This window comes from Solea senegalensis, linkage group LG12, assembly GCF_019176455.1.
Source record: "Solea senegalensis isolate Sse05_10M linkage group LG12, IFAPA_SoseM_1, whole genome shotgun sequence".
Taxonomy (NCBI): Eukaryota; Metazoa; Chordata; class Actinopteri; order Pleuronectiformes; family Soleidae; genus Solea; species Solea senegalensis.
In genome coordinates, this window is record NC_058032.1 from 8444618 (window position 1) to 8471610 (window position 26993).

General features: G+C 41.0%; 2 protein-coding genes across 2 annotated transcripts; one reads left to right on the forward strand and one right to left on the reverse strand.

Annotated features, from left to right (window-relative positions):
* The first annotated feature begins 54 nt into the window (after nt 1-54).
* med19a (mediator complex subunit 19a) lies at nt 55-3698 on the forward strand. The gene is made up of 6 exons (XM_044040543.1): nt 55-420; nt 1228-1350; nt 1725-1858; nt 2065-2161; nt 2254-2348; nt 3263-3698. Exons 1-6 carry the CDS (start codon nt 204-206, stop codon nt 3326-3328), a joined length of 732 nt encoding a protein of 243 aa, XP_043896478.1. The 5' UTR covers nt 55-203; the 3' UTR covers nt 3329-3698.
* A 1868-nt stretch (nt 3699-5566) lies between these two features.
* Nucleotides 5567-25658, reverse strand: slc43a1a (solute carrier family 43 member 1a). The gene is made up of 15 exons (XM_044040541.1): nt 25373-25658; nt 18348-18511; nt 17573-17765; nt 16942-16997; nt 16090-16166; nt 10209-10301; nt 9911-10044; nt 9679-9797; nt 8970-9116; nt 8856-8891; nt 8623-8758; nt 8354-8486; nt 8123-8196; nt 7558-7681; nt 5567-6942 (listed from the first exon to the last, which is right to left on the reverse strand). The coding sequence occupies exons 1-15, from the start codon at nt 25375-25377 to the stop codon at nt 6745-6747; spliced, it is 1689 nt and encodes a 562-aa protein (XP_043896476.1). The 5' UTR covers nt 25378-25658; the 3' UTR covers nt 5567-6744.
* Between the last annotated feature and the right edge of the window lie 1335 nt (nt 25659-26993).

Genomic DNA, 26993 nt, shown 5'->3' on the forward strand with positions numbered 1-26993 from the left:
AAAAAAAAACATTTTGTACACTAATAATTACGGTAATGTGCGTGTCTGTATGTCATATTACGGTAAGCGAGCCGTGAGAGTGCCACAAAGAAGTGTAGAGTCGTGACAGACACCCGGATGGATTCATCGCGAAGCCCATTATCGGACTAAGTCTGAAGGAACCGGTATTTTCTTTCCATTTTAATGCGTTGTTCGTGATAGATATGGCGGAAATGTTTTCAACTTTGTTCGGGCAAAATGAAGCTCAGGGACCGCCCGGCTCCTCACTGGGTTTCGGACCGGGGAAGCCTCCGCCGCCTCTGCCTCAGAATCAAGTGTCCTTGGCGGGGCAGATGCCACCGCAGCTCGGGGATGAAGGCCCTCCACTGCGGAAGCCTGGAGCCATGAATGAACCGTTCTATTTACTGCGGGAACTACCAGGTATTTCAGGACTCTTATGTCCGTGTGTGTTATTTGTTAAAAAATGTAAAAAATAAACATTTCACCCCATTGTAAAAGCGCTTTAGCAGTTTGTAAACAATGCTAGATAACGTTAGCTAACACGGTAAGAGTTTGCGAAGCTAACTACCAGTGACAACTTACCTCTTCATTACCTCTTATTTCATTACGTTTCACTGTCATTAAATGACTAAACACTTGCTTGTGTTTTAAATAAGACGTTATATCACTGCTGTAATCTCAGGAATTAGCGTCCTCGAACAAACATAAGATGTAGTAGGAATGTGTCATTTAGTTAGCACTTAGCTTCCAAACTTAACAAGTTGAATATTTTTGCTAAACTTCCAAGGTCCGTCGCTGCATTTAGAGCGTATTTTACCAAAAGGTGAAAACAAGTTATTAGTGTTTCATCATTATAAATGTCTATGATGTCCATATTGAACAGGATATAAATAAATTTAATTTTAGATGTTAATAAATAAACACATTACACATCATCCAATGGTCAGTTGTAGAAAATACAATTGTCACATTTCAATATCTTTTAATTTATTTTTCCTCACCTTGCTAGTATTGGGTAGTACTCCAATTTGCCTTCAGGAATGTCGTAATTCTTTGTGGTATAGATTAAATTTGGGTATGACACATTTTATAGCCCACTCCAATGGAAGCACTACCCTTGCAATATGTTTGCCAAAAATATATAGATGTTTAATTCAGTGAGATTAACTGACTGATTTAGAGTGTTTAATTGTAAAAAATGTCTTTATCATGAATTTCTTTCATCAGTGGGAACAGAGTTAACGGGCAACACCAACCTCATCACGCACTACAACCTGGAGCATGCTTACAACAAATTCTGCGGGAAGAAGGTGAAGGAGAAGCTCAGCAACTTTCTACCAGAGTTACCAGGTGATGTTGGAACAAAGGGGATGGGACTGCATCTTACTTTATAAATACTTGATTAAACCAGATATTTGTGTTCAGAACAGCACATCAGTTTCAAAGTTTCCTTCTTTTTGATTGCTTTTTATTCTCCTGTTGCATTCTGCTGATGGAGCTGTCACTGCAAAGTTTTAAAACTCCCATGAAACTTGCAGTAATAGGAACAATACAGCTTTATAACCTCAAGGAGGTTATAAAGATGTATTGACTCAACATTTCTTCCTTTAACAGAAATCTAATCTCTTCATTTCTTTGTTTTCACTGCTGCTCATATGCCCTTTCTTAGCATATGCTTTATTTATGTGTCTTTCCCTCCTTTCCATCTCATCATTGTGCTGCAGGTATGATCGACTGTCCGGGCACTCAGGACGGCAGCTCATTGCGCTCTCTGATTGATAAACCTCCAGTGTGTGGGAACTCTTTCAGCCCACTGACCGGCGCTCTACTCACAGGCTTCAGACTACATACAGGACCGGTACTAACTACTTATATAATACACAGCACATTTGTGATATTCGAGATATATTGTTTATGCTTTGTGAATCGAATTTTATCTCAACAAACGTTTTTGTTTTCATCAGAATATTGTGTCCTGCTTGAAACAATATATGGCAATATTAATAGCTGTTCTGATGAATATTTACACACATCTCTAACTGTTTAAGTGTTTATTTTTTCCAGCTCCCAGAACAGTACAGATTAATGCACATACAACCTCCAAAGAAGAAAAGCAAACACAAGCACAAACATCATCGAACACAGGACCCACTACCACAAGGTATGACATTAGTTATACCCATAAACAAATGACACCTGTATACAAAACACAAAGGAATGGTAACATTGTCCTCCTCATTTTGCACATCACAGAAACTCCATCAGACACTGATCCCAAGAAGAAGAAGAAAAAAAGGGACGACGATCCCGACCGCAAGAAAAAGAAGAAAGACAAGAAAAAGAAGAAGGTGAAAATGTGTTCATCAACATCTTAGTCATTTGTAAAGTTGCCAGTTGGGTGTGTTTATTGATCCTAGTGCAGTCCTGGGAAAAAAAACATGTGTTGTTTATACTTGCCACGAAGCAGCAACAGAGGCGTTTATGGTCGGTGCCTGACACTTACTGTCAATATGATTCAAATCGCAAGGCACACTGGAATAGATAGAGTAATCACAAACACCATAAATCTTGTTTTATTTACATATTTGAGTTTTGTTTTCCATATATAGTTTTAAGTTCTAGCACTACTCGACCCCACTTGGTTTAGTGTCAGGCATGTCTTTTTCCTTTACTTCATAGTACCCCCTCAACATGGCCGGGGTCATCATAGCTCGGCTGCGCAAAACTGCCATGATGTCATTTTATACACGACGCATACACGCTGGATCCTCTGGTCAGCCTCCAAACATGGAACTTCTGCGTCTCGTCGACATACCACGGTGTATTTATGCGAACAGCAGCTATATATGCTCGCTGTAACGCTCTTGTCAGTGACCGGCAGTCTGTGGACTTCACATTTTAGTATCGGCAGAGCTTGTTTGGAACCTCACCAGAGCAGGTACCAGGTAATATCCCTACTGGAAAAGTAAAAAGTCGAGTCGAGACAAGTTTTATACAGATTAAATATGACTTCTTAATCATTTTACTTTGCTAATTTCGGTATAAAACTCCAGAAATGGATCTGCTGGGGCAAGCATAAACCAGATTTTAGTCTCGGGTTATACTTTCTCGTGTACATACTGCTGCATGTGCCACCACCAAGATGAGACAGATGTGGTAGATGCTACTCCTTATCTTTTGTCATGCCAAAACAACATCTTAACTCTTCACCCATCCATCAGGAATAGGCTTCAATAACTGTTGATGCTTTTTCCCCCTCCAGAATCGCCACAGTCCCGACCACCCCGGCCTCGCTGGATCACAACCCAACAGCAACAGCCTCAGATAGAGGGCATCGCACTGTGTGCATGCCTGTGTTTGAATGTGTGGGTGTACATTTTGTAAGGGCGCGTGTGTGTGTGTGTGTGTTTTACACATAATTGTATTATTGAGAGCATGTTTAAAGAGAGAGGGAATGAGTCAAAGTGTGAGTTTGAGTGTTAAAGGAGCTGCAACACAGTAGACATTTGTGACGAAAGGAAGACATGTTACAGAACAGTGTAAATGGCAGAAAGACACAGATGAGGCGAGTGGTTTTATGGAAGACTGAGCAAGCGCTGTGTGTATGTCGCCTTTTGATTTTGTTGTATAATCTTTTGACTGTAATGCCAATATCAAATAAACATTGGTGTCTCCTTTTAAGACATCTTTTTTTTGGATTTTGGTTTTGGAATGTGTTGGTATGTTTTAGAAACGACTCTCGTTGCAGTGATGGATGCAAGGTCAGACAACGTTATAACATTTGTACATTTATTTTTCAAATATATCGATTAAAGGTAGGATAGAAATGTGTACATTTCACAAGACAAACCAACATGTATAAAATCCACAAGGAAAAAAAAACAAGATTAAACAAACCACTGTAACACAGATAAAGCAAATGGATGTTGAAGGTTTTGGTTTAACATCACACAAGTTAACAATGACTGGGATTCTCAGTTACAATGGCAGAAATGGGGAAGACTGCTGTGCTGTGCATTCATCAGGATAAAGGTTTTTCGAAAGAAGAAAGTCATGACTTATTCAAACCTTTCCACCATTTGAAATGTACTTAATAGTTTTTATTTAAAACAACTAAAGAAAACATATCTAATGTGACCTTTGAGCTGATCAACACCTGCCAGTCACTAAAAACCAAACGTTATGACCCACCTAATTTTTACTGCAGGACTTCTATATTATGTTGTATGGCATTCGGTTCTTTTGCCTTTGTGTGTTGTCCTGAGGAAAAATGACTACTATTGACTTGTTGTACAAACCCTAATCATGGCTTTGATTTACATTTGGCAGAGGCATTGATCTCATCATACCGACTTCGGTTTGCAGCGTAAACAAAGGCACAGAATTGAACCAACAGTCCTTTGTCCTCAGTGTGACTGATCTGACACATTATGTGAAACTATAATACCAAAAAGAGAAATGCAACAAACAGAAATCTATAGCGGGTCTTTCCTCTGAAATGGACTGAGTTGAAAAAATATATATACATTACAACTGATCTCACAAATCTACATGAATCTACATGAATCTACAGATGAATCTACATGAATCTACAGATGAAGAACAGATGAAGAACATTGTGTTGTCACTTTGAAAGAAACAAGAACATTTCTGTTCAAATTGGTCTTGATTCAAACAAGGTTTAATGGTTAAGGCTGAATTAGCACTGAAGCTGAGACATCACCTTATAAATCAAGTTCAGCCACAGCCACTGCATTTTATTTATATGTATATATATATATATATATATATATACATACATATATACATATATATATATATATATAAATAGAGAGAGAGAGAGATACAAAAGGCACATCTTAATTATATTTACAAAATACTTGGGAGGTTTGCTCCAGTACATGAAGAAAAACAAAAAAACAAGAATACTTAATCAGCACGCTAATAAAATACAGAAACAAACTCTTCCCTTTTTCATGCTACGACAGCTATACGAGTATAAAAGGACACTTAAATACATTTTATACACACTAGTTCATTCCTGTGCATAAAGCAGTACAAAGTGTTTAACAACGACATTTAAAAATGACTTCAATTTTTTTTCTTTTTACATTAAATTGTCTTAAAACAGTTCCAGAAATACAAGGGGGCAGAATCAACATGACATAAATACACATGGATAAAAATGTGCACTGATTATTTTCATTTTGGGGTCTTTGACATTTAAAACTTAATACTTCCTTATTTGACAAAAAACAAAGATGGAAGGACATAGGAGTCGGCTGCAGAGAGACTGTACAAAACTTTTTAAAGTGGAGGTAGATATGTCTCTACAACCAGTCTACCTGCATGTGTGTGTGTCTGTGTGACTGCTCCTAAGCCTTCTTCCTACATATCAAAACTCTATTATTCATGATTCAGATCCTTTAATTTCTCTCATTAAGTTTGTTTTTAATAGTGTTTGAGTATATATTTTAAACCTTTTCCTAATAGGTTACAGCAGAAACAGCACAATATATGAAATATTTTCTCTTTATAAAAAAAAAAATACTGAACTAATATCTTTAAGGTCCAGTGTGTAAAATGATGATGGTGGGTTTATTGGCAGAAACTGAATATGTTTACTATATTGTATAGTAGTAAATGCTTTAAAATGTTTTGTATCTTATTTTAATAGTATTCTTTAATTTTGTAATTTTACTCTTATGTTTACTCCTACTTCTTCCTATAGTTTGTAATTTTGTAATTTCCAAAAAAATTGCTGTTACAACATTCGTTACCTTTGTACACTGGAGCGCTGTGACGAAAGAATTTCCCGCAAGGGATTAATAAAGTATTTTCTATTCTATTCTATTCTATGTACTTGCTGCAAGGTCCTGGCGTTATGGCGGCCATCTTGTGCCACTGTAGCCGTGTTGCCGTCATGGTACAATTTGGTTTGGTACAGTACGGTATAGTTTGGTTCGGTAAAGCCCTGGGTCAGCTTGCGTTGCGACTGAGAACAGTACCTTTACTTGGTAGGTAGGAGGATGTCGGCCACGTCAGTGAGATACGTAGCGAGCAGTCATACTGTACCAGTGCGACGACAATGAACGTGACACAACAGACCGCTTCTAGCTCCTCCCGGACTGTACCATTCCAGTTTTCAGTACCCTTCCCTTAGGGGAGTAAAATGGTACAGTATGGTCGGGGCCGGTTATTTTTGTACTATTCCGAATGGAAACGCAAAAAAATATGTTCCGTACTGAACCATACCACTCGGTGGAAACACATATGTTCCTGCAACAGCCGGACAGGACAAAGCAGCTGGAGTGTGCCTTTCAACTTTTAAAGCAGATGTTTACTGCTTTAGTGGAAAGCAACAACATCCTTTCTGGTACGCAAAGGCCACCGTTGTTCCCTGGGAGGGTGAGGGGAGGAGTCTCACCATTAGACGCGACTACTTCTTACACACTGGACCTTTAAGGTGTTCTTTGGTGTTAGCGTTAGGATTGTGCTGTGGTTTTAGACGTCTGTGACTGTACATATCATGTTTCAAGTGCAGTGGACATGAGTGCAAGTACTCTGCATGTTAATGTGAGTGACCGATGGCTTTGAATCACTCTAATTTGGCTCCTTGACCTTAGCTAAAATAAATTAACAGCAACAAATGATAATGATACATCTTTTCCTGCCCTGCTCTGAGTTTGTGGGTCGACGATGTGTCTGCTCTGGTTCGTTGGAAGCTGAAAGTGTTGCGTTGTCTTAAGCCTCCGCAGCAGAGATGCCGTTGCTGTGGGGCTTGAAGCCGTTGGCCTCTGTGTGGTTGAGCGCCTGCATCTCGGGACCGCCGGCCTGCTTGTCTCTGGCCTCCTTTTCCCTCACCAGGCATCTGCGGTGGTAGAACAGGTATCCAGGCAACAGGAAGCCGGACAGTGAAGTGATGAGCAGGCCGAGGTTGATCTGAAGGATAGTTGGATGCAGACTGTCAGTAAATGTTTGCAAATGTTTAACAAATGAAATGTTATGTTATAATTGCGTTGGATAAATAGCCACCAAATTTACCATTACAAAAACCATTTCATACTGAAATCTGTAAATGTACATTTACAATTCAAATACCATGTTATTACGTATTATCAAGTATTATCATTAAGTATTATCAAGATAGTAGCTTGGTAATGAGGATTTTGCTACAGGTTACAACTTTCATATTGAAATGTGATGTGAAATGTATAAATTAAATTTATTCCTCCCTGATGTCCCACATTTCCCGTTGTTACTTTCAAGCTATTAACAGGTGACTGCTATAGATATTACCATAGTATTGGTATCAGTACATGGTGTATTCATGGAGCAGATAACCTTAATTCCAATTAAGTCTTTAGTTGCAGCAATGGTGGGATTGAGAACATAAGTAAAACTGAGCGGGGAATTATTGTGGGCTTGCTATGCTCAATAATTTAGATTTAACAGAACAACTTATTTGTTGTGACTGGTTCCACGATGAACCATGAGAGAGAGTTAGTGCACATGTGCATGAGTCTGAATAGTGTGGAAGCCAGAGCAAGTCCTCACCCAGTATGGGTCTCCATGCAGCGGTCCCACCATAGTGATGAAGAGCGGCTGCTGCAGCAGAGCGACCACTGCGCTGATCATGGACTGGAGGCCGGTCAGTGTGCCAAAGTGGTTGGACGGGTAGCTGTGGGCGAGACACTTGAGTGGTTACCATGGGGTTTGGAACAAGAAACTGAAAGTGACATTTTCAAGACAAATCACAAACCACACTTGTAGTTTGTGCGCGATCTGTTGCGGTTTTAAAACTGCCATCATGTCTGGTGTTGATAAGAACTTCACAGCACAACTTAAACATGGCAGTTAAAGGGAGTTTCCGTCAGCTCTCTCTGCTCTTCCTGGGGATTTACTGAACAAGTTGTGTCAATGAAAGCAACACTGGATGGGAGAGGACTAATTGTCTGACATTGTAAACTGTCTTTGAAGGTGGGACATGAGATTGTACAACTTCTTACAAAAGCTTGGTGATTTTGAATATTAACCATCTTACTGAGGAGCAAAAATAATATAAACGTAAGATAACTCATCCGACGGCATCAGACGGATGAAGCAACAGTGCAGCACTCACACAGCAGCGTAAAGGCCTCCACAGCAGGAGTGGATGAAGCCTCGGACCATGGTGTGCAGGATGAAGGTCAAAATCTAGAGGAGAAAATAAAGTTACAACGAGAGCTGGGATTGCTTATAACTGCGGTTTGCACTGTTGGGAGTCGTTTGATGAAGTAAGAAACAGATTTTGAATTCAGGACTTGTTGGTTTTGTTGGTGTTAGTGTTGGCCAGTGTGTGTTTGTGTGCTACCTGTAGAGGCAGGTTGTCGATGAGGCAGCAGCATCCGAAAGCAATCAGCAGCATGTTGGTGAGGATGAAGGCTCTCATGGCGTTGGTGACTTTCTGGATCTTGCGATCTCTCTTGGGCCCATTGCTCTGTCCGCTGGGGTTAAAAGCAGAGGTTGTGTATCGTCACGTTATCTCACATAGCAAATTCAAAGTGGTCAGCTGCTGCTTAGAGGGTTATCTTGTTCGGTCACAGGTCTCAGGGTTCCACCTGTGTTTGCCACACTTTTTACCTGATCTCTGTGCTTGTAGCAGAAGTCTTCTCGTCTTCACACTCCTTCATCTTCCAGTCCATGATGTATCCAATCAGAGGACATGTGAGCAGACACAGCAGCTGCAGTGTGCCGAAGATGGAGGAGTAGAAGCCCACTGGAGACAGAAAATCAATCAAAGAGAGAAGGAGGAGAAGAAAACATTTAACACATGAACTCAGATGAATTACAAAAGTACAGAAATGAAAACTCACCCTTTTCTCCAGCTTCAATCACCATATCATCAGTTGCTGAAATACAGGTGAAGACAGCACTGAGTTAAAATTATGTACAATATTTAAAAGCACATAAATCCTTTCAGCACTCACGATGTGCTCCACCGTGCGTGACCATGAACTCCAGCATCTTGTTCATCGCGCCCATGAAGAAGATAATCCTCAACTGGGACATTCCCATGGTAACCAAACTCCACAGGAAGATGGGAGAGAACACAGAGCGGCGGAAAGGAACGGCATCTACAGAGAGATGGAGATGTTAGCTTTATAATGAAAACTTTACAGCTACCGCACAAGATGAGTCTGTCTCTTGATAAAACATCTTTGATATTTTTCATAAATTATACATTTTATGCCTTATGTTTACCTAAAACTGGTTTTGTACCCAAAGTATTCAGGAACCACTGGTAACTTGGTTGACCAATATGTTATTTTTATATACAACTGATGACATTAGTTTAGTAATAGGACCATAATTAAAATGATATGACAGATGAATCATTTTAAAACAATGCAATGAGCAACCTGCAAAGGCTAAAATTGAATCTTCTTTCCATTTGGGATTCTTCTTTGTTCTGTGCCATTTAAATATGTAACATAAAAATCTTATAGTTCTCATACTTGTATTTAAAACTTTGCTGCTTTGATGTCATGGTAATAGCATTAAAACATAAAAAAAAAAACGCAATTGATCATCCGAAAACTAAACCTCACGTCTCTGAGAAAAAGAAAACGCATTAACTTGCACAAGCATGTCATACATTGAGCGATCGTATAATACTGTTTGTGTTTGTGGACTCACTGGGTGCAGCGTCACAACCATTAGGAAGCTTCTCGGTGGAGCGTCGCACCTCTCCGTTTGTATGACCAAGTCTCTCCTTCTCCGCTGATGGAGGCAGGTCTTTCAGGTCTTGGATCTTGCTGTTGAACACAAAATATGAACAGACACAGATTAGCGTTGGAGGGCTGTCGTCGCGGCGGTGAATAAATAATTCTTTGCTCTGTAGTCGCACGAGTGAGGTGAAGGAACTGACCTGTAGTCCACCTCATCGGGAGTTGGGAAGCCTTCGGCGGGCCAGTTGAAGAAACAGTTGAAAAAGACAAACCCTGCCAGGCCGGCCCACACCCACATGATCACATGGAAGGAGACACCTGCATCATAAATGACCTGGGAACAAACAGGAGGGAGACGGAGACACTTGTCACCTGACACAGATACAGGAGTTTATGGAAATGTGAAGAAGAAACTCTCTTATTTTAAGGCACCACACAGTAGTAATGTCAACATGTAACGAACGCCACTCCTGAAGTCCTAGAATTGTGTCCCGTTACCTTGACTCCAGGGAAGGTGACAGCAGACGAAGCATAGGAACCGATCATCAGGGACATGATGGTGGAGCTCAGGGAGCCAAACATGTTGGGCAGCTGCAAGGACAGAGAAATGAAGAAGGAAACCCAGGTTAAAATACAGTCTCTATACTTAAATACAGAAACAAAAAACAAATAAAAACAAATATTTAACCTAGACGCTGTTGACACAGACTATCCTAGGCCAAAAACCTGTTTTTTTTGTAGAGCTGTAGTGTCTGATTGAGACCAGCAGAGGGCGCACAACACCTGGACGAACCAGACAGGGAAAATCGGTCTAAATCAAGGACTATATGAGCTGTTCCTGCCCACACTGTTTGCACTCACAAACACCTATTTCTGCATGGGAAGCAAGAAAGTCATTACCCAGTTTGGGCCCTGACCCCATAGTTCAAACACACACTAAGCCGTCTGTGGACAACACATTCAAGGTCTTTTTCCCCCCCTGCAATGTGTGCAAATTCATGGAATTAGGATTAAGATATAAAAGCCAACATATAGTCAGCTCTTGACAAACTCCACAGGGCGCTTTGAACCCAGCTCTTGAGGCAAAGAGGGACAAGCAGGGACAAGGAGACAGCGCCAGGCGGTAACACATCATATATTAAATTCGACCTATTTACTGTAGTAAGTAGCTTAGTTTAAACATAACAATGACCTATTGTGCTGACAGCACACTCACTGTGTGTTTGAGTAGAGTTTTTAAAAATGGGTCAGTCATGGTTAAAAAAAAAAATCACATGTATGGGATTTTAAAGCGTGCTGCATGACAAGCTCTCTCAACACAGAGACTCCTGCTTGTGATTAACAATTAAATTAGGAAATAAATAATAAAGACTTTACAGAGTTTGGGAAAATAAAGGTGGAATGTGCATGAACAAAAAATGCAACCTTAAACGTTTTTGGCCAAAGAGGAAGCCACACATTCATTTTCTCATTTGAGATGCACTGAGAAACAGTGGTCAAGCAAGTTTCAGCTTGTTTTTTGTGACAATTATCATTTTGATGTGCACAAACCAGCATGTGTGATGGTCTTGGGAAGCATCAGTGAACATGGCGTGGGTGATCTACATATGTGAAGGTACCGCTGATGCGGAGGCTTTACATTGACATTTTTCGACGACCACAGACTGTTGAACATGCAGCTCATATCTCAAAGAAAAGGTGATGAGACCCAGGGGTTAACTTCCCTCTGACCCTTCTTTTATTGAGTGTGATGCAGTCATCAGTTGCTAAATAATGACGTTTTCAGTGAAAACTATTAAATATGTCATATATATATATATATATATATATATATATATATATATATATATATATATATATATATATATATATATATATATATATATATATACATATGTATATATATATATATATATATATACGGCCATACCACAGCCATATCTGCACACACTATGGACTAAGGGAGGTTTGAGGTCACTTGGAGTGCTGACACAACAATGTGGTTGGTAGGTAAACAGGAAAAAAAAGCTTTCCTGAGGATGTTCGTGGGAGAGCCTGACTGTCTGAGCGCGATGAGAAAAACAGCCATGAGAACACCCATCTTCATTCAGCGCTTCTGAGAATCGAAAGACTTCACGGCCCGTCTGTGGCCAACGGGACCTGCAGCGCCGAACTCTCTGACTGTGACAGTATTGTTGCATGCCAGCAGGGGCCCTCTGTGCACACAGGGGAGTTTGCATCTCTTGCTAATGTTAAAGCAAAGATATTCCAGCCATGTGAAATGTCAGTGCACTGATGTTTGCCTTCATAAGTGTGGGAGCAGCGACCTGAGTGTGTCTCAGAGACACGGGTGCGAGGGAAACGCGTGAACGCACATGTGCCAGCGGCAGGTGAGATTCCCTACGTGGTGCTTTGGCAAAGTTCGTAAACGCAGTTTCACACACACACAGGATCTCGCTGCACATGTCCCACATGCTACCTCTGCCAGGGGGATGAGGACGGAAACACGTGACTGTGAGGAAGCACACAGTCAGAAAGTCACACACACGCACACGCGGGCGGAAGACTTCGGCTGTTCACTTGTCACAGCTGATCAGGTTGTGCTCGACTCGTGCTGTGCTCGCTCACATGTGTGCTGTCAGACTTTGGCACTGACTTTAATTAAGGCTTAATGAGCACGAGAGGGACGTAAGGAAAATGATGATTATAACGACTGATGAGTGATGGTGAGTGAGTGAAGCATGAGGGAGTAACTCCTTTTGTCCAAAAGCCACAGCTGCAGCTCCTCTCTGTGGAGCTCCCAGCAGGACACACTAAACCACAGCTGATTAGAAGTGACTTCTCTCCTCCCCAACTTTCTGCCCCCTCTTTTAACACAGAGACGGTCGAACAGTTGTTTCCTGACAGCACTGGCACAATGCTCTTATCACGCGGCCCTAAACTTTCAAAAAAAGTGATTGGATTTACATGTTAAAGCAGCTCTGCAACCTCTCTCTGCTGCCTGACACCAAATCTTGATTGAGTTGAACAGATTCTATTTACATCATTTACAAAACAAATATTGATATTGAGAGGAATTTACATTATTCCAATTTATTTCAGGAGAACAGGATAAAGTTTGACCCAGGGCGTTTCTGTGTGGAGTTTACATGCTCTCCTCATGTGTGCATGACTGTAGGTGTGAGTGGCAGGGTTAATGGTGGTTTCTCTCTAGGTGCTTGCCCTGTGATGGACTGGCGACCTGTCCAAGGATTATCCCACCTTTCACCCCGTGACCCTTATGTGGAGGATAAAGTGGCAGACAAGGAGAAAAGGAAATGGCAGCAACTACAGACAAAACAGCACAATGTGTCACAGTCGGTGTCGGGGGGCCCTGGAAAAACAACATTTGTGAAGAGGCTCATCACAGGAAGAAGAGCTGCACCCACTGATCCTCTACACAGCAAGAAAGAAGCCGTCAAGTACAATGTGTGGGACACAGCTGGTCAGGAGACGTTTGTAGGCCTGAGAGATTGACACTACGCTCAAGCTCAGTGTGCTATCATCGAGTTTGACTTTGACCTCCCCTGTCTGTGAGAACGTCATCAAGTCAAATCACAAACAACGCTTCCAGAAGATGAAAATGACCTCTAACCTGTTCGTTGAATTTTACTTCCACATCCCAATTGTGGACAGGAAGCTGTGTCCCCTTTACTGTAATATCTATTTTCAGTTTTGTCAAATTTTCACTTGGTGGGACGTGGTGGATAAAGTTGTGGTTCTAATTTCACTTGCATAAGAAACACGTCACCCAGTGTTGTTTTTAGTGTGGTGACGTGCTACCATCATCGTCACCCTCCCGCTACTGCACTGAACCAGTCCACATGATGCTGTTGTAATGGAAACACTGAGCGAGGAACACCTTTAAACACAAACACTCATAACAACATAACATTCCCTGTAGTGTCTCTGAAGTTAAAGGAACACGTAACTGTTCTTAAAATCCTGTTTTTCCTCACAGCATTAGCAGTGCTCTTATCCACCTGCACGGAACTTGCATGACACAAACAATGGTCAGAAGTGAAAAAGTAGACATAAGAAACTCATGCTTTTGAGATTTCTTTAGTACTTGACCTTAAACTCTTTTTAAAGTAGCTTGGCAGCCTCTCTCTGCTACCTGACACCGACGTCTGCACGTCGAGAGTGACAGCCCCTGTAATCGGAGTGAGGGCCGGCCTACAACCAAGCCCCCGCTCACAGCCAGTGCTGTTGAAGGACAATCCTGCACCTGTGACGGTAAATGCAAGGGGCAGAAACCTCATTCAATTCTGTGTTGTCACACAACCATGTCCTTGAATGAACTTTACTTTAACTTGAGCGAAACACATTGCTGTGTTCACACAGGTTAATCAGGCTATAAATCATTCATATAGATTCATTGTGTACAGTTTTATCCTCCACACGAGGGTCACAGGAAGCTGGAGACAATCCCATCTGTTATAGGGCAAAAAGTGGGGGACACCCTGGACCATCGCTGTGCCAACACAGAGACGAACAACCGTTCACTCTCACATTCACACCTACAGTCAATTCAGGGAGTCTAATTAACCGCAACCTGTTTTTTTGGACTGTGGGAGGAAACTTGAACACCCGGATATTCTTACAACAAGGCAACAGCGCTAATCAAAATCTGATTTTTTTCTTCTTTAAATTATGCAAGGGGAAGAAAGAGGATCCAGTCACAGTAGGTTTAGCTGCAGGGCACATGTAATGTTTACTTGAATTCAGCATGTCTCTTCCTGTAGTCCACGTCACATGATCTGATCACGTTTGTGTGTGTGTATGGTAAACATACAATGCAGATTGGAGGGACAGACCACAGGTGTTGCAAGTTAGTTGTGTTTTATCCGACGGATAAAAAAAAACAAGGGTCTGCCATCAGCTGTGGTCAAAGAAAGACCCATATTAGTTTACCTCTAATCAGGCTATCATACGTTTGTGTTCATAATGTACGTTCAACAACCCTATGGTGTTGATTCAACGCATAGAGTATAAACAGACCTTTGTCCACAGGTGTCTTCTAGTCATTTTCTCAGCATGAGACAGCATGACCCTCAGCGTAAACCTTTCCTTATCCAAACATCTGTTTCATGTTCACTTCTCTGTGTGTACATACGCATGCACACACACATGTGCGTAGTCATGTGGAGTTGAAAAGGTTCCGCACAGATTTTTTTGCTGACCGCTGGACAGAACAGAGGAACCAGCGGACAGCAGGAAGACAAGAAAAGTGAGGGGGGGATAGAAAACCAGTGGCCTTGATTATTTTGAATAGAGGTGAGTGGGCTGGAGTCCGGGGAAGGGTGTGTGGTCAACGGCGCGCTGTCATTGGTGGAACCACAAATGGGAGTCTCTATCGGGGGAGAAGTCATGAGCAGCTCAAACATAAACACTATAAACACCCACACAAACACAACCCGACACACGTCATAACACAAATACCTGCCTGCGTGCAAGATGGCAGTGGCAAAAATTAAAACGCACCTCATAATATTTGTACCAGCAGACACCTCTCAAGCAAATACACACACGTGACCTGATGTGACTGAACACAAACACAGCTCCCTGTCACAACACTCACTGTTGTCTCAGGTGGGACAAATAGTGGACACAGACACAGTGAGATTCTTAGCTTCCCAGGGAACTCAAATTAGTTCTCAGTTTCTCACTTCAGATTAAAGACTTTTATAGTGTTTTTGTAACAGACATATGTTCAGTGATCTACAACAGAGAAGGCAACACCTGATACAGTGAAAAAAATACCCTTTTAACCTAATTTCTTTAACTTAATCTCCACTTTATGAGTCAAGCTGGTTTAAGTGCATGTTCACATAAGTACCTGATCAGCCAATCACATGACAGCAACTCTATGCATTCAGAGCATGGTTGTTGGTGCCAGAGAGGCAGAAACTGTTCTACTAGGATTGTCAGGATCTGAATGGAGAAATATGCTGTGAACAAATGCCCTTACCACTTTATTAAGTGTTTTCTGTATTTCCTTACTGGCGCATGTGTTTTCCTTTTTCTCATCTGCTCATCACCTGTTGGATATTGGATGTTACATTTTATACCGTGCGTTCTGGTAAATGCCTCTAAAAATACTTTGTACGTGAGGCACAAAGTGAGAATGTGAAGACAATTACTTTGGAATTTGTTTTAGAATAAGGGTGTCTCAATAAACTTCACTCAGAATAAAACCAAGAAGTGGCACAGATGCTGTCAAAGATTGAAGAGATCCAAATGAATTCTATCTGTCTTTTTTAAGCATGTTTTTAACTTTGACTATGTGCAGTGCACTGATAACTGATCAGTGGTGTCTTCTGTTGATTCTGTGTCTTACCGTGATGGAGGTGAAGGTCAGACAGATGCCTCCAAAGCCGTTCAGGGACAGGGCCAAGAAGATGAGCGCAGACAGAACTACAAATCAACACAGGAGGAGGAGTTAAGAGTGATGTTTAGAAGTTTCGAGGAGAAGTACGACCACAGTGTTGTACATATTTATTTCTGTGGCCTCACTTCAAGCTTCAGTGTGTGAGAGTGAATGATGTCTACTGCAGTGAGACTGCAGGTAACAGGAAACAGCAGTGGCTTTTCTATGAAAGGTTGGTCTATTTGTATGGTGGCCTGCATAAGGACATTCCTTGCTTTAAGTAACTATAATAGGCTTATTCTAAGGCTACAAAATTTTTATTTTAAAGCAATTACACATTTAAATACAAACATACTACTACTTATTGGTGGTATATTTATTTTCTGCTAGTAGGGTAAAATCAACACTGGAAGCATTTTCTCATTTTACCGTGTAATTTTTGCTCTTCTTCCATATGTTTTCCAGTGTTACATAAAACAATAACAAGAAAATTCTCAGTGTCCTAGGTTGACGTAAAGAATGTTGCGCTTCTAGACAAAATTTTTGCCTCAATTATGACCTCGGGTGCTGGATTTCCAGCTGTCTGAATACACTTTAAAACTATAGTGTATCATTGTTTGTTAAACATGAGTGTGTGTGTGTGTGTGTGTGTGGGTGCGTGTTCTGTGTATTTTTAGGGTGGCGCTTTGATGGAAGGACAGCCGTGGATTGTTTGCATCAGTTGCAGTGTACAAATATCTTTATTTACTAATGGCTTTTCAGATGGGGGGAAAATAAAAGTTGATTGAATGTAAATTAGTTTGTGTGTGTGTGTGTATTCACCATTTGTGTTGTAGGCAGATACAGCCATCATACCACAGGACAGCCCAAAGCACGTACTGTAACCAAACAACATGTTAGACTTATACAATGCCACATGTTTGTCATGACAGATGTGCATCAATTCATCTTTTTTTGTCAAAGGAAGCAACATGGCTGACACCAAAGATACCCAAACTGTGACTGTCACATAGTGAACGTGTGTACTATGTGTGTGTACGGTGTCAGTTTGTGCAGTTGAGTGATCACAGTTGTCGTCACACCCCAAAACCAAAGAATTTCACTACTTACTACGCTGACAGTGTGCAGACACACCCACATAAAGAGTCCGGCCTACATTCATTGACCCACACACAGAACACACAACCCTCCCTTTATAGGAATGCTATCAGTCGGCTTTTTTCTTTTCTTATTCTTTTCTCTTTTTCGCTGGAATGCATCCGTTAAGCAAAGGAATGTTACTGACTGACTGACACTACTAGGCCAACTGAGACTGAGTCAGTGATCTTGGCCACATCGTGTGTGCCAATGTCTTAGGTTCTTAGATATAGGTATATATATTCAGCTGAGCTCATTTATTTTTCATTTATTTTTCATTATTTTTCTGAGTGCATTTAGATTTTCCAGTTTTTACCTGCCCACCAGGCGAATTGGGCGAGGCCCATATTTGTCCATGAGGATGCCGAGGGGGAGGGTGGTGGCGCTGAGCAAAAAGGAGCCAATGGTGAATCCCAGATTCAGCATCTCCTCCTGGTCCACACAGGTGACCCACTTGTCCACCTCACCAGTGGAGGAGTTCCCCAAAGTACTGACCATGGAGTCGTTCTCTGTAGAATCAAAAAGAAAAGAAAAAACACAAGACTGAGCCAAAGCAGTTGATGGACAGGCTAAATCTGAGATGATGAAGAATAAAGGCAATGGAAAAAAAAACAAAAACGTAGTTCTACTGCACAGAATGTTTCCTATACAGACTATAATTCCTTTGTTTATTTATTTATTAACTTACTTACTTTTGTATTTATTTTATAAATACAGTGTTTCAGGGGAAGAGTACTACTTTGTCTCCATGAGCCCCAGAATAAGATCACATAATGATGTAATTTTTGTGAAATATGTTCCCATTTAGAGGAAAATAGATGATATTTATTGTTTGGTTGTATTAGAGCGAAAAGTGGAACTGAGTCAAATTTGTTTGTATGCAAACTTGGCCAATAAAGTTGATTATGTTTCTGAAAATACAGCACATACTATGAGTGGACACCACAGCTGGTAACATCTAACATTATCCTGGTTGCAGGTCTCACTCCTGAACATCCAGTTGCAAAATGTGAACATTATGATTCTGGAGGCTTCAGAGCGGGAGATAAGGTTCTTGTGTGACGTCGCGGCCGGCTGACACTTGAGTTTACCTGAGCACAGGTAAGAGTAGAAACCCTCCCTCTTCAGCATGATGAGCAACGAGCCCCAGCCCAACAGCACGGCTGAACACAGCAGGTTTTCAATCACCGCCGTCACCGCCATCCACCAGCGCCTTCTGTAGGCCTGGATCAGAGAGGGCGCCATTGCTGCTACTCTGTGAGGGAGGAGAGAGAGAGAGACGGAGGAGGAGGTTAGAACAGAGCTCATAAAATACAAATTATCAACCAAAAACAAACATTTGCTATTATTATTATTTATATTTATTTATAACTCAAAAGATGATTTGTTTGTCCATGGTGGGCTATAGTTAAAAACATGCTGGTCCAAAATGCAGGCATCTGTAGAGCTGATTGGGCTCCTGATATAAATATAAAAGGCTCATTCTGGGGTACAAAGATACAACATTCTAAACACTTCCTGACACTTATTTATTAACACACATTTTTAGAAAACGAAGCTCACAAACATTTTTAGGAAGATGTCCTCAGTGAGATTTGATTTCCAAAACAACAAGCACCAACACCACAACATTTATAAACACCCAAAGTTCACCTTGTGCCTATTTATTGACTGTACACAGGCTGACAAGTTGACCACTCGCTGCAGCGCCACCATAAACGGCACATTACACAACAACAACACCACACATTCATAACAAAAAGGAATAAAATGACAGTAAAAGTGAGATGGAGCCGACCTAGGAAAGCTGTGAAATCATCGCATTTTGAGTCGTGTGAGTGAAAAATATTGACATCCTAAGGTCACCTTCATTCATTCAGTTGACTATATTTAAAAAAAACAACTCACATGCTTATGTTTTTATGTCCCCTTCACTGAGGAGTCACTTTGGTGTGCGGGCCTGTGATGGGTACATTCTCTCTCTGTGTGTGTAATGACTGCCCATGTGACCGCTCACTGCTTTGTAAAAACCCAGTCAGGTACCTGACACCTCACCCTTCATTGTCCTCTGCAGTTCACCCACTGTGCCGTCAACAGAGAAGCTATTTCACCCTTGATTTGAGCAGAGGAAACAATGCTGAGCACCTCCGCGTGCTTTTGTTATGTAACACGGGGGATCACAATTTAAATGAGTGACTTTTCCATGTGAAAGCAGTGCATGCAGAGTTTCTACTGAGAGCCTCTTCCAACAGCATGTGGCCTCACTTCAGCGTCAGCTTTTAAAGTCACACATGATGTGATGTAACTGAATAAATAAACTCAGGACACAGACACACGCATTAGTGACAGGCCATTATAACCTGTGACCAACACACTGATTCCATTCATGATCACCCAGACAACAGGATCACACACACACACACACACACACACACACACGCACCAGGGCTGAAATTGTTTTTATCTATCTATCTTCTATACAGATTTTAAAAAATGTTGGAAACTCATTTAACCAGGTATATGAAAAAAGTCTCATTGAGATTAAAATCTCTTTATCAAGAGAGACCTTGTCAAGACAGTGGCGTCAGTGCACTTAAAAGTTGCATCATAAAAACAGACAACACAGAAAACAACCACCACAACACATGCAAACACGTCACTAATTAAAACGGTGACAAAAGTCGTTCCAGGATGAAACGATTGTAGTAGAACATAGAGTACATTATGTGTTGATGATGAGGTGTGGGAGTGCTTCATAACATTTTGAATCTACGTATTTCACAGTGAATATAGAAATGAACTTTGAATCAGATTGTAATAAATCTTAACACACACATGTGGATTTAAACATCCTAACATGAAGCATCAGTCCAAATATATATCCAGGAACAAAGGGTGGGAAAATCTCAGTGTCATCCAGCCTGCCTCTATCATAGTTCCTAATGAGCAAATCTCCTCAGTGTGTGTGTGTGTGTGTGTGTGTGGAGATGGAGAAAAGATCTAATGGGACAGATTTGTCCCAGCGTGTGTCCACGAGTCTGCGTATGTGCTCATGGGGGGCGTGTGTAATGCGATTACCCATAGTTCAGTGAACTGCCTTTGTGCTCAAATGAAAGTTTGAAAAGGGGGGATCTCTTTGGTAAGTGACACTCCACAGGGGAAGTCCCCTCAGCACACACAAGACACACACACACACACACGGCTCCCCAAAACCCAACATTGAAGTAACTTTTGAGAGAGGATTATCCACTTTACTCTGTAAAATGAAATAAAGGCAATTGACCTTTGACCCATGATTAAATGGTTCACGGATCACTTCAACTATTGATTGTTTCTAAACCAGTCGACATAACAACAGTCATTTGTTCTAGAGTAAAAACACAAAACGAGGGTTGTAAAATTCTGCATTCTAGCAGCCAGAATATAATTAAATCATAATATAATTCATTCTCAGTGAATTTCATTATGGTGTGTATATACATTCCAGTCATTAACCCCTGGTAATAATTTATAAAACAGCATCTGGGACAATACAGTTCCACACTCCACCAATTTGTTTGTGACTTCAGTCTCAGGATTTATCTCTGACTAAGATGGACAGACAGAGAGAGAGAATCTGCCGTGAACCAGTAACTGAGAGTATTACTGTGAAGCAATATCATACATATAATATAATGCAGTTTTGCATGTTGTGCCACTTTCACTTCATGTTGGCAGTTTTCAGAACTAAACCACATCGGGAATCTGCTGCAGTAAACCCCAACCTCGATGTGGACACAAGCTCTTACTAGCTTTTTTTTCCAGCATGAGGAAGATGATTACTCTTGAATATGAATGCAATTCTAATACTCAAGTAAATAAATACGCAAAATGATTGAGTTTATTCTCAAGGTAATGTGAGGTTTATAATGCAAACCATGCTTTGTCAACACTTTCAGAAAAAGTGTTGCGTGTTGATGGAGAAGATGTTGGAAAATAACATTCTAAACAGACACGCTTTATTAGAGGCATAGAGGCAACTGGTCACATGGATTGAATTTGTGCTGTAGCTGCACTACGAATATCAGCGTCACTAATTTATATTTCTCAGAAGGGGACAATGCACAGTGGTAAAGGTTTATTCACATTCTTTTCTTAGGTTAAAGCACAGATACTTAAAAAAAAGAAAGACTGATTCCGGTTCTTAACTCACGTAAAAATAAGAACGCACAGGCTCTGAAATGTACTCAGGTTTGGTTCGGTTAAACTTCATTCATCCACAATGTGAACCCAGACAAAATATACACAGTAAAACTGTAGAGAAATTAAAATGAGCGTAACCATTTGATAACTTAACAGCATAACAATCAATAAAATAGATTTTGTAGACATTTGTTGTGGATTGTGGGAGTCTAAATCATCTCTCTTTAGTTTTGGTGAACAGAATCAATGTAACTTTATTAGTTTGCAGCAGTGCAGGGGCAGTAGTCACCGTGCTGATAGACTCAATCAACATTGTGTGAACTCATGGTTTGATTTGTTATAATTCAAAAGTTACACAATACAGTTTTAAGTATAATGGCAAAAATGTTACTTAATTTATACACACTGGTTTTAATAATCCAGAATAATGAAAAAAAAAGTCTTTGTTAATTCCCCTTTGTATATAAATGCTGGGAGTAAATGTCAGAATCAATTCTTCAGTCAAGTATCTCTAATGGTGGCTGCCACCACCAGCTCTACATGTAGCATGTCACACCTTCTCATACGGATCAGGGCGGCAACAGTTACCTGGAAACTACGTGTTGTCATTATGGGAAACAGACAGATCGCTGTGAACTGGTGTATAATGAGAGAGTGGGAGGGAGAGAGTCAACACACAACAGCTTACAAACACGTTAAAACAGGACACTTTTAGGACTGACAGACACCTGTGAAACCCTGTAATAACACTGTGAAGTGTCTCTGTGTGTGTGTGTGTGCAGTGAACTGCTGTGTTGCACTGTTACAAAGTACAAATGCGTTGTTACTGTACTTAATTACAAAATTGACATATCTGTACTTTACTTTGTTATTTATATTTCTAGCAACTTTTACGCCACTACATTTCCTATAACTATCTTTGTTACTCGTTACTACCAAATAAAATCAGAAGCTTTTCTAGTCTTGATGAGCTGCATCTTTACTTTTTTTTTAATACTTTTACTTCTACATTTTACATCAGAAAATGACTTTTGAAACTTACGAACAGTAAATGTCATATACTTTAAGACTTTCAGTAATATTATAGAACAGTGACTTCAACTTCTACCAAAGTAATTTTCTGGTAACATACTTTTACTCAAGTCCCTTCTGGCACTTTACACAACTGGTAAGCTGTGAGGACAAACATTTTTTGTGAGGACATTTTGTCTGGTATTCACAAATTTTAAGGGCTTTTTGAGCGTGAAGACTCGGTTTTAGTACAAGGATTAGAACTGGGGTTTTGGTTAGGATTAGGTTAAGGACTTGGGTCCTCACTGTACAAGAGTGTGTGTGTGTGTGTGTGTAAATGAGCGCGCGCGGGTAGAGGGAAGGCCACACTGGGAGGAAAACCATATAAGGAGGTTGTTTCCTGAAATACCTGAACACCACGCTGACTGACGCAATGTTGCCATGACTGGCTTCACTGTTATGGACTCTTGAGTTCTTATACTGAGGCGGTTTGTTACATTATAACTGTTACATACTATAGTGAAAAAAGACGTCCATATCTGATAAGATTCATGCCACATTTTAAACGTGTCACGTGTCTGTCTTTAGTCTTTATGTCAGCTCTCATACTGTCCGGCTCTTTCTTCCCTGTGGGGATGTTTCTGACCCTGACCACTCGTGTTTATCCACCTCAGCGCGACACAAAGAGCCGCACACCAAACTCTTTATTCACACAAGTTTCCAAGAAAACAAACCCGTCGCGCTGAGAGCCTCCGTCCTCCCGAAGAGTCACACAACTAGACCCCCGGACTGAGCTGCCTGCAGGCCAGAGAGCAGCTGTCCCTCCCTCCATGTCCGCCTCCATGACCTGACCGCCGGCTCCGGTTACCGGCGCGGCGGGGGCTCGTCCCGGAGCAAGACCTCTGCTACGTTCACGTGCTGTCCGAAATTCCTATAATATCCACTCGTTCACCAAATCCAGGCTCTTTCCCTACATCCAATCTATACTGTATATACATCTAATCTACAGATTAAAGAAAAATATTAAATGAAAACAAACAAAGAGCCTTATTTTGCCTCATGGAGCTGGATCAGACACTGGAACCAACCTTAAATTTGTTTTTATTATTAATATTTTAAAGCTACAGTTCGCAATTATTTCCCTCATGAAGATGAATCTGCTTGTTGTTATTAAACATGTCCCTGTGACACCTATTAATGCTACATATTATGTCATTATAACAACCATAAACATAATGTGATATGGATAATAATGTAAGCACACATTCACCTTGGAGAAACCAGTAAATCGCTACTAATTGACTGATTAATATTCGTTTCTCAAATTTACAGGGAAGCAAACTAAGTGCCTGCTTAGGGCCCGTGACCAGCAGGGGGCCCCCTTATTATCTTATTAGGTTCAGAGCGCACAATTATTATTATTTTATTGTTTATGTATGATGATAGCATTACCAAAGCCAAGACACGGCACTGTTAAAAAAAACAACTTACAATGGGATAAATATTATTACTGGTTTTAAGTATAACATTTGCTGAATATCTTTGATATCCATGTCCTCTTATCTGTGTGTATAAATAGAGTTTATAACTAATATTTGTGACCTCTGTGTTATAGTGAGCTAGAGCTTTGACTAACTTGTGTGTTATTTAAAAGTGTACTGTTGACAACAGTGACAGAATAACATTAAAATAACAAATGATGCGGTTGCTGGGATATTAACATATTATGTTGCTTCCAGGATCATTAGGTTAGAACATGTTCAGCTGGGATGATGCAGAATTCCCCCTGCGTTATCAGTGGCAGCGACAAAGGGCAAACCCAAAATCTAATTTCACTTAGGGCCACATGAAGGCTTGGGCCGGCCCTGCCAATTAGGGGTCCAGGGAACCCTTCGGTTTCAGTTGAACACTGTCTGTCAATCATCTTTAAAAATAACAATGACACATTATTCAGGCCTTTTTTGGGGACTGTAATCAGACTCAAGCCGGCCTGGGCGCTCTACACATGTGCCACAGTAGGACTCGACCCTGGATAATGTCACATTGTATATTTTTTAATTAATGAAAGGTAGATTTGGAGTGGCACTCAAAGTGCTAACAACGAACAAAACCGGGATTAATTCTAACAAGGTCACAGGTGGAGAAGTGGAGGCGAACCTGCGTCATTCAAATAATCGATTCCCTGCAGAGAGGTCAGCCAGTCACCTTCGACAATGATGTTCATTTATTTGTTGCCTTTTTTCTTCGTATTAAAATATTGTGCGTGTGGTTTTCATGACATCTCATTGTGACACTGTTACAGCAAGTGATGTGTTGGAGTGTGTGAGTCAGAGAAAAGCTGAAAGTTTAAAATTAGAATTAAATGTAAAACACATGTTTGTTTTCAGCTCCATTTAAAAAAATATAATATTTACATATATATGTAATTGTTATTATTATATATTTGGGAGTCTTTAGTGAGAGAGAAAAGTCTTTAAGGGGAGAATACATTTGGGAGTCTTTAATGAGAACAGTATGGATGAATTTACTACAGCAGCATGAGTGAGTGAGTGAGTGAGTGAGTGAACCACTGTAAAGAATGACCAGGAACTTCCGTAACGACCCTCTCAGTTTCAGTTGAACCACTTCTCCTGATGAGGTTTGTCCCTCACACACACACACACACACACACACACTCAGTCTTTTTTCCTGTGACACACACACTCTATCTCTCTCACACACACACACACATTTGTGTTGTAAGTCGCGGGTTTTTGAAACAGACCTTGGATGAAAAAGTTGTCAAATTTCTCATCAAGTCTCATGCCACGTGTAGTTATCAGCAGCCGGTTGTTCCTGCTGCCGCCTCTCTCTCTCTCTCGCTCTCTCTCAGTTATTACTACTATACTACACACAGGAAATGAAGTGGAGTAAAACTACTTACTTCATTTGTAGATGTTTGTCTTCTTTGAGATTAAAAAAAAAGCTTCTTTGTTTCGTTCTTCCTTTTTTCTTTGTGTGATGAGGGGAGGGAAAAAAATCGGAATAAATGTCTGCGCTCACTGATGATTGTTGTTTTTCTTGATTATCAGAACGCGAGAGAGGTGACTGAGGAAATGTTCGGATTCCCTCCCTTGATTCCTTTCCCCTTTGTGTGGATGCTGTGCTTGTTTGAGTCTCCACACTTCTTTTCCCCCCTCTCTTCTTCTCTCTTTCTCTCCGATGTCAATATAGACTCCCCCCTCTTCTTCTAATTTGACTTCTAACTCCCTCCCTCTGTGAGGGGAGGAGAGAAAAGTCAGCTTCCTCCTGCCTTCATGCTCTCTGAGCGACAAATGTCTCCTTCACTGCAAATGTCCACTCTCATGCATGTTGACTTGTTGTTGTGACTTTACCTCTCTCATGAAAACATTGCTCCATAAAGGTTGAAAAGTGCTACATGCAAGGTTCTCCAACTGTGGTACGTGTACCACCAGTGCTACACAAGCTTCCTTTGGAGGTACTGGGAAGAAATCTCATCTAAATCTAATGGCCCTTTTCCACAATGGTCCCTGCATGACACAGCACGGTTTAGGCAAGACCAGGGTTTGCGACGCAGTTGTAACACGGGCCCTTTTTGCAGGGTTTGCATGTTCTCCCCGTGTGTGCTGGGCTTTCTCGCAAAGTCCAAAAACATTCGATATGGGGATTAGGTAAATTGGACAAATTGTAAGTAAGTGTGAGAGTAGATTGTTGTTTGTCTCTATATGTGTCCCTGTCCCCTATCGTCCAATGTCAGCTGAGATCGACAGAGCACTGTGACCCTCACATGGAGGATAAAACAGTAGAAAAATGGATGGCTATCTTTCAGACCCATTCACATGCTGCCAGCACAGGCGTCAGGAGCAAGTTTGGGTTAAGTGTCTTACCCAAGAAGTCGGGAATCAAATGCACAACATTCCAATTGAAAGCCGAATTGCTCTACCACTGAGCTATAGTCGACCATGAAGAGGACAGAACGTGAAGCAGTACAGAGATAGTGCAGATGGTGGACGTCAACTCGAGTGAAACATTCGGAGCTTACGCTTCATGAGAAGACAGATGAGACTGGAGGAAACGTCCGCAGCTTCAGCTAACAGACAAACATGGCTGTTTGTGGTGATCACATTAGGTCTCACTGGAACCTCACTGTTGAAATCAGAACAGTCATTGGGCAACTCGCTAAGGAATGTCTCTGCATGCATGTTAGGCCTTCAGATTTATTGGAGTATAACAGGGGGTCTGTGGATCTCCGGCCTCCAAGATGTCAAGGCCAAGGGCCTTTGGCCCCTGATTTGCACTTCTAAACGTATTATTGAGGCCATTGGGGGAGAGAAAAAATCTCTGAGAATTAAAATTTCTGTACAGTCACTGGTCATTATGAGACACTGGTCATTTTTTTCTGTGTTAATTCCCCTTCAGTCTTTATTGCTTTCTCCAGTCAGCTGCTGAGCTGGACTAATGCTGGGTTCCACACAAAAGTCCTGCTTACTCATGACTTCAGACATCACTGGCACCAGAAGAAAATCTGCTCCCTGTTGGGCTCT

Coding starts and splice junctions, on each gene's coding strand:
- med19a (XM_044040543.1), top strand. CDS start 204: ATGGCGGAAATGTTTTCAACTTTGTTCGGGCAAAATGAAGCTCAGGGA. Junction 421..1,227: donor TTTACTGCGGGAACTACCAG/GTATTTCAGGAC, acceptor TTCTTTCATCAG/TGGGAACAGAGTTAACGGGC. Junction 1,859..2,064: donor TCAGACTACATACAGGACCG/GTACTAACTACT, acceptor TATTTTTTCCAG/CTCCCAGAACAGTACAGATT.
- slc43a1a (XM_044040541.1), bottom strand. Junction 16,167..16,941: donor ATCTGCCTACAACACAAATG/GTGAATACACAC, acceptor GTTGATTTGTAG/TTCTGTCTGCGCTCATCTTC. Junction 8,197..8,353: donor TCGACAACCTGCCTCTACAG/GTAGCACACAAA, acceptor TTTCTCCTCTAG/ATTTTGACCTTCATCCTGCA.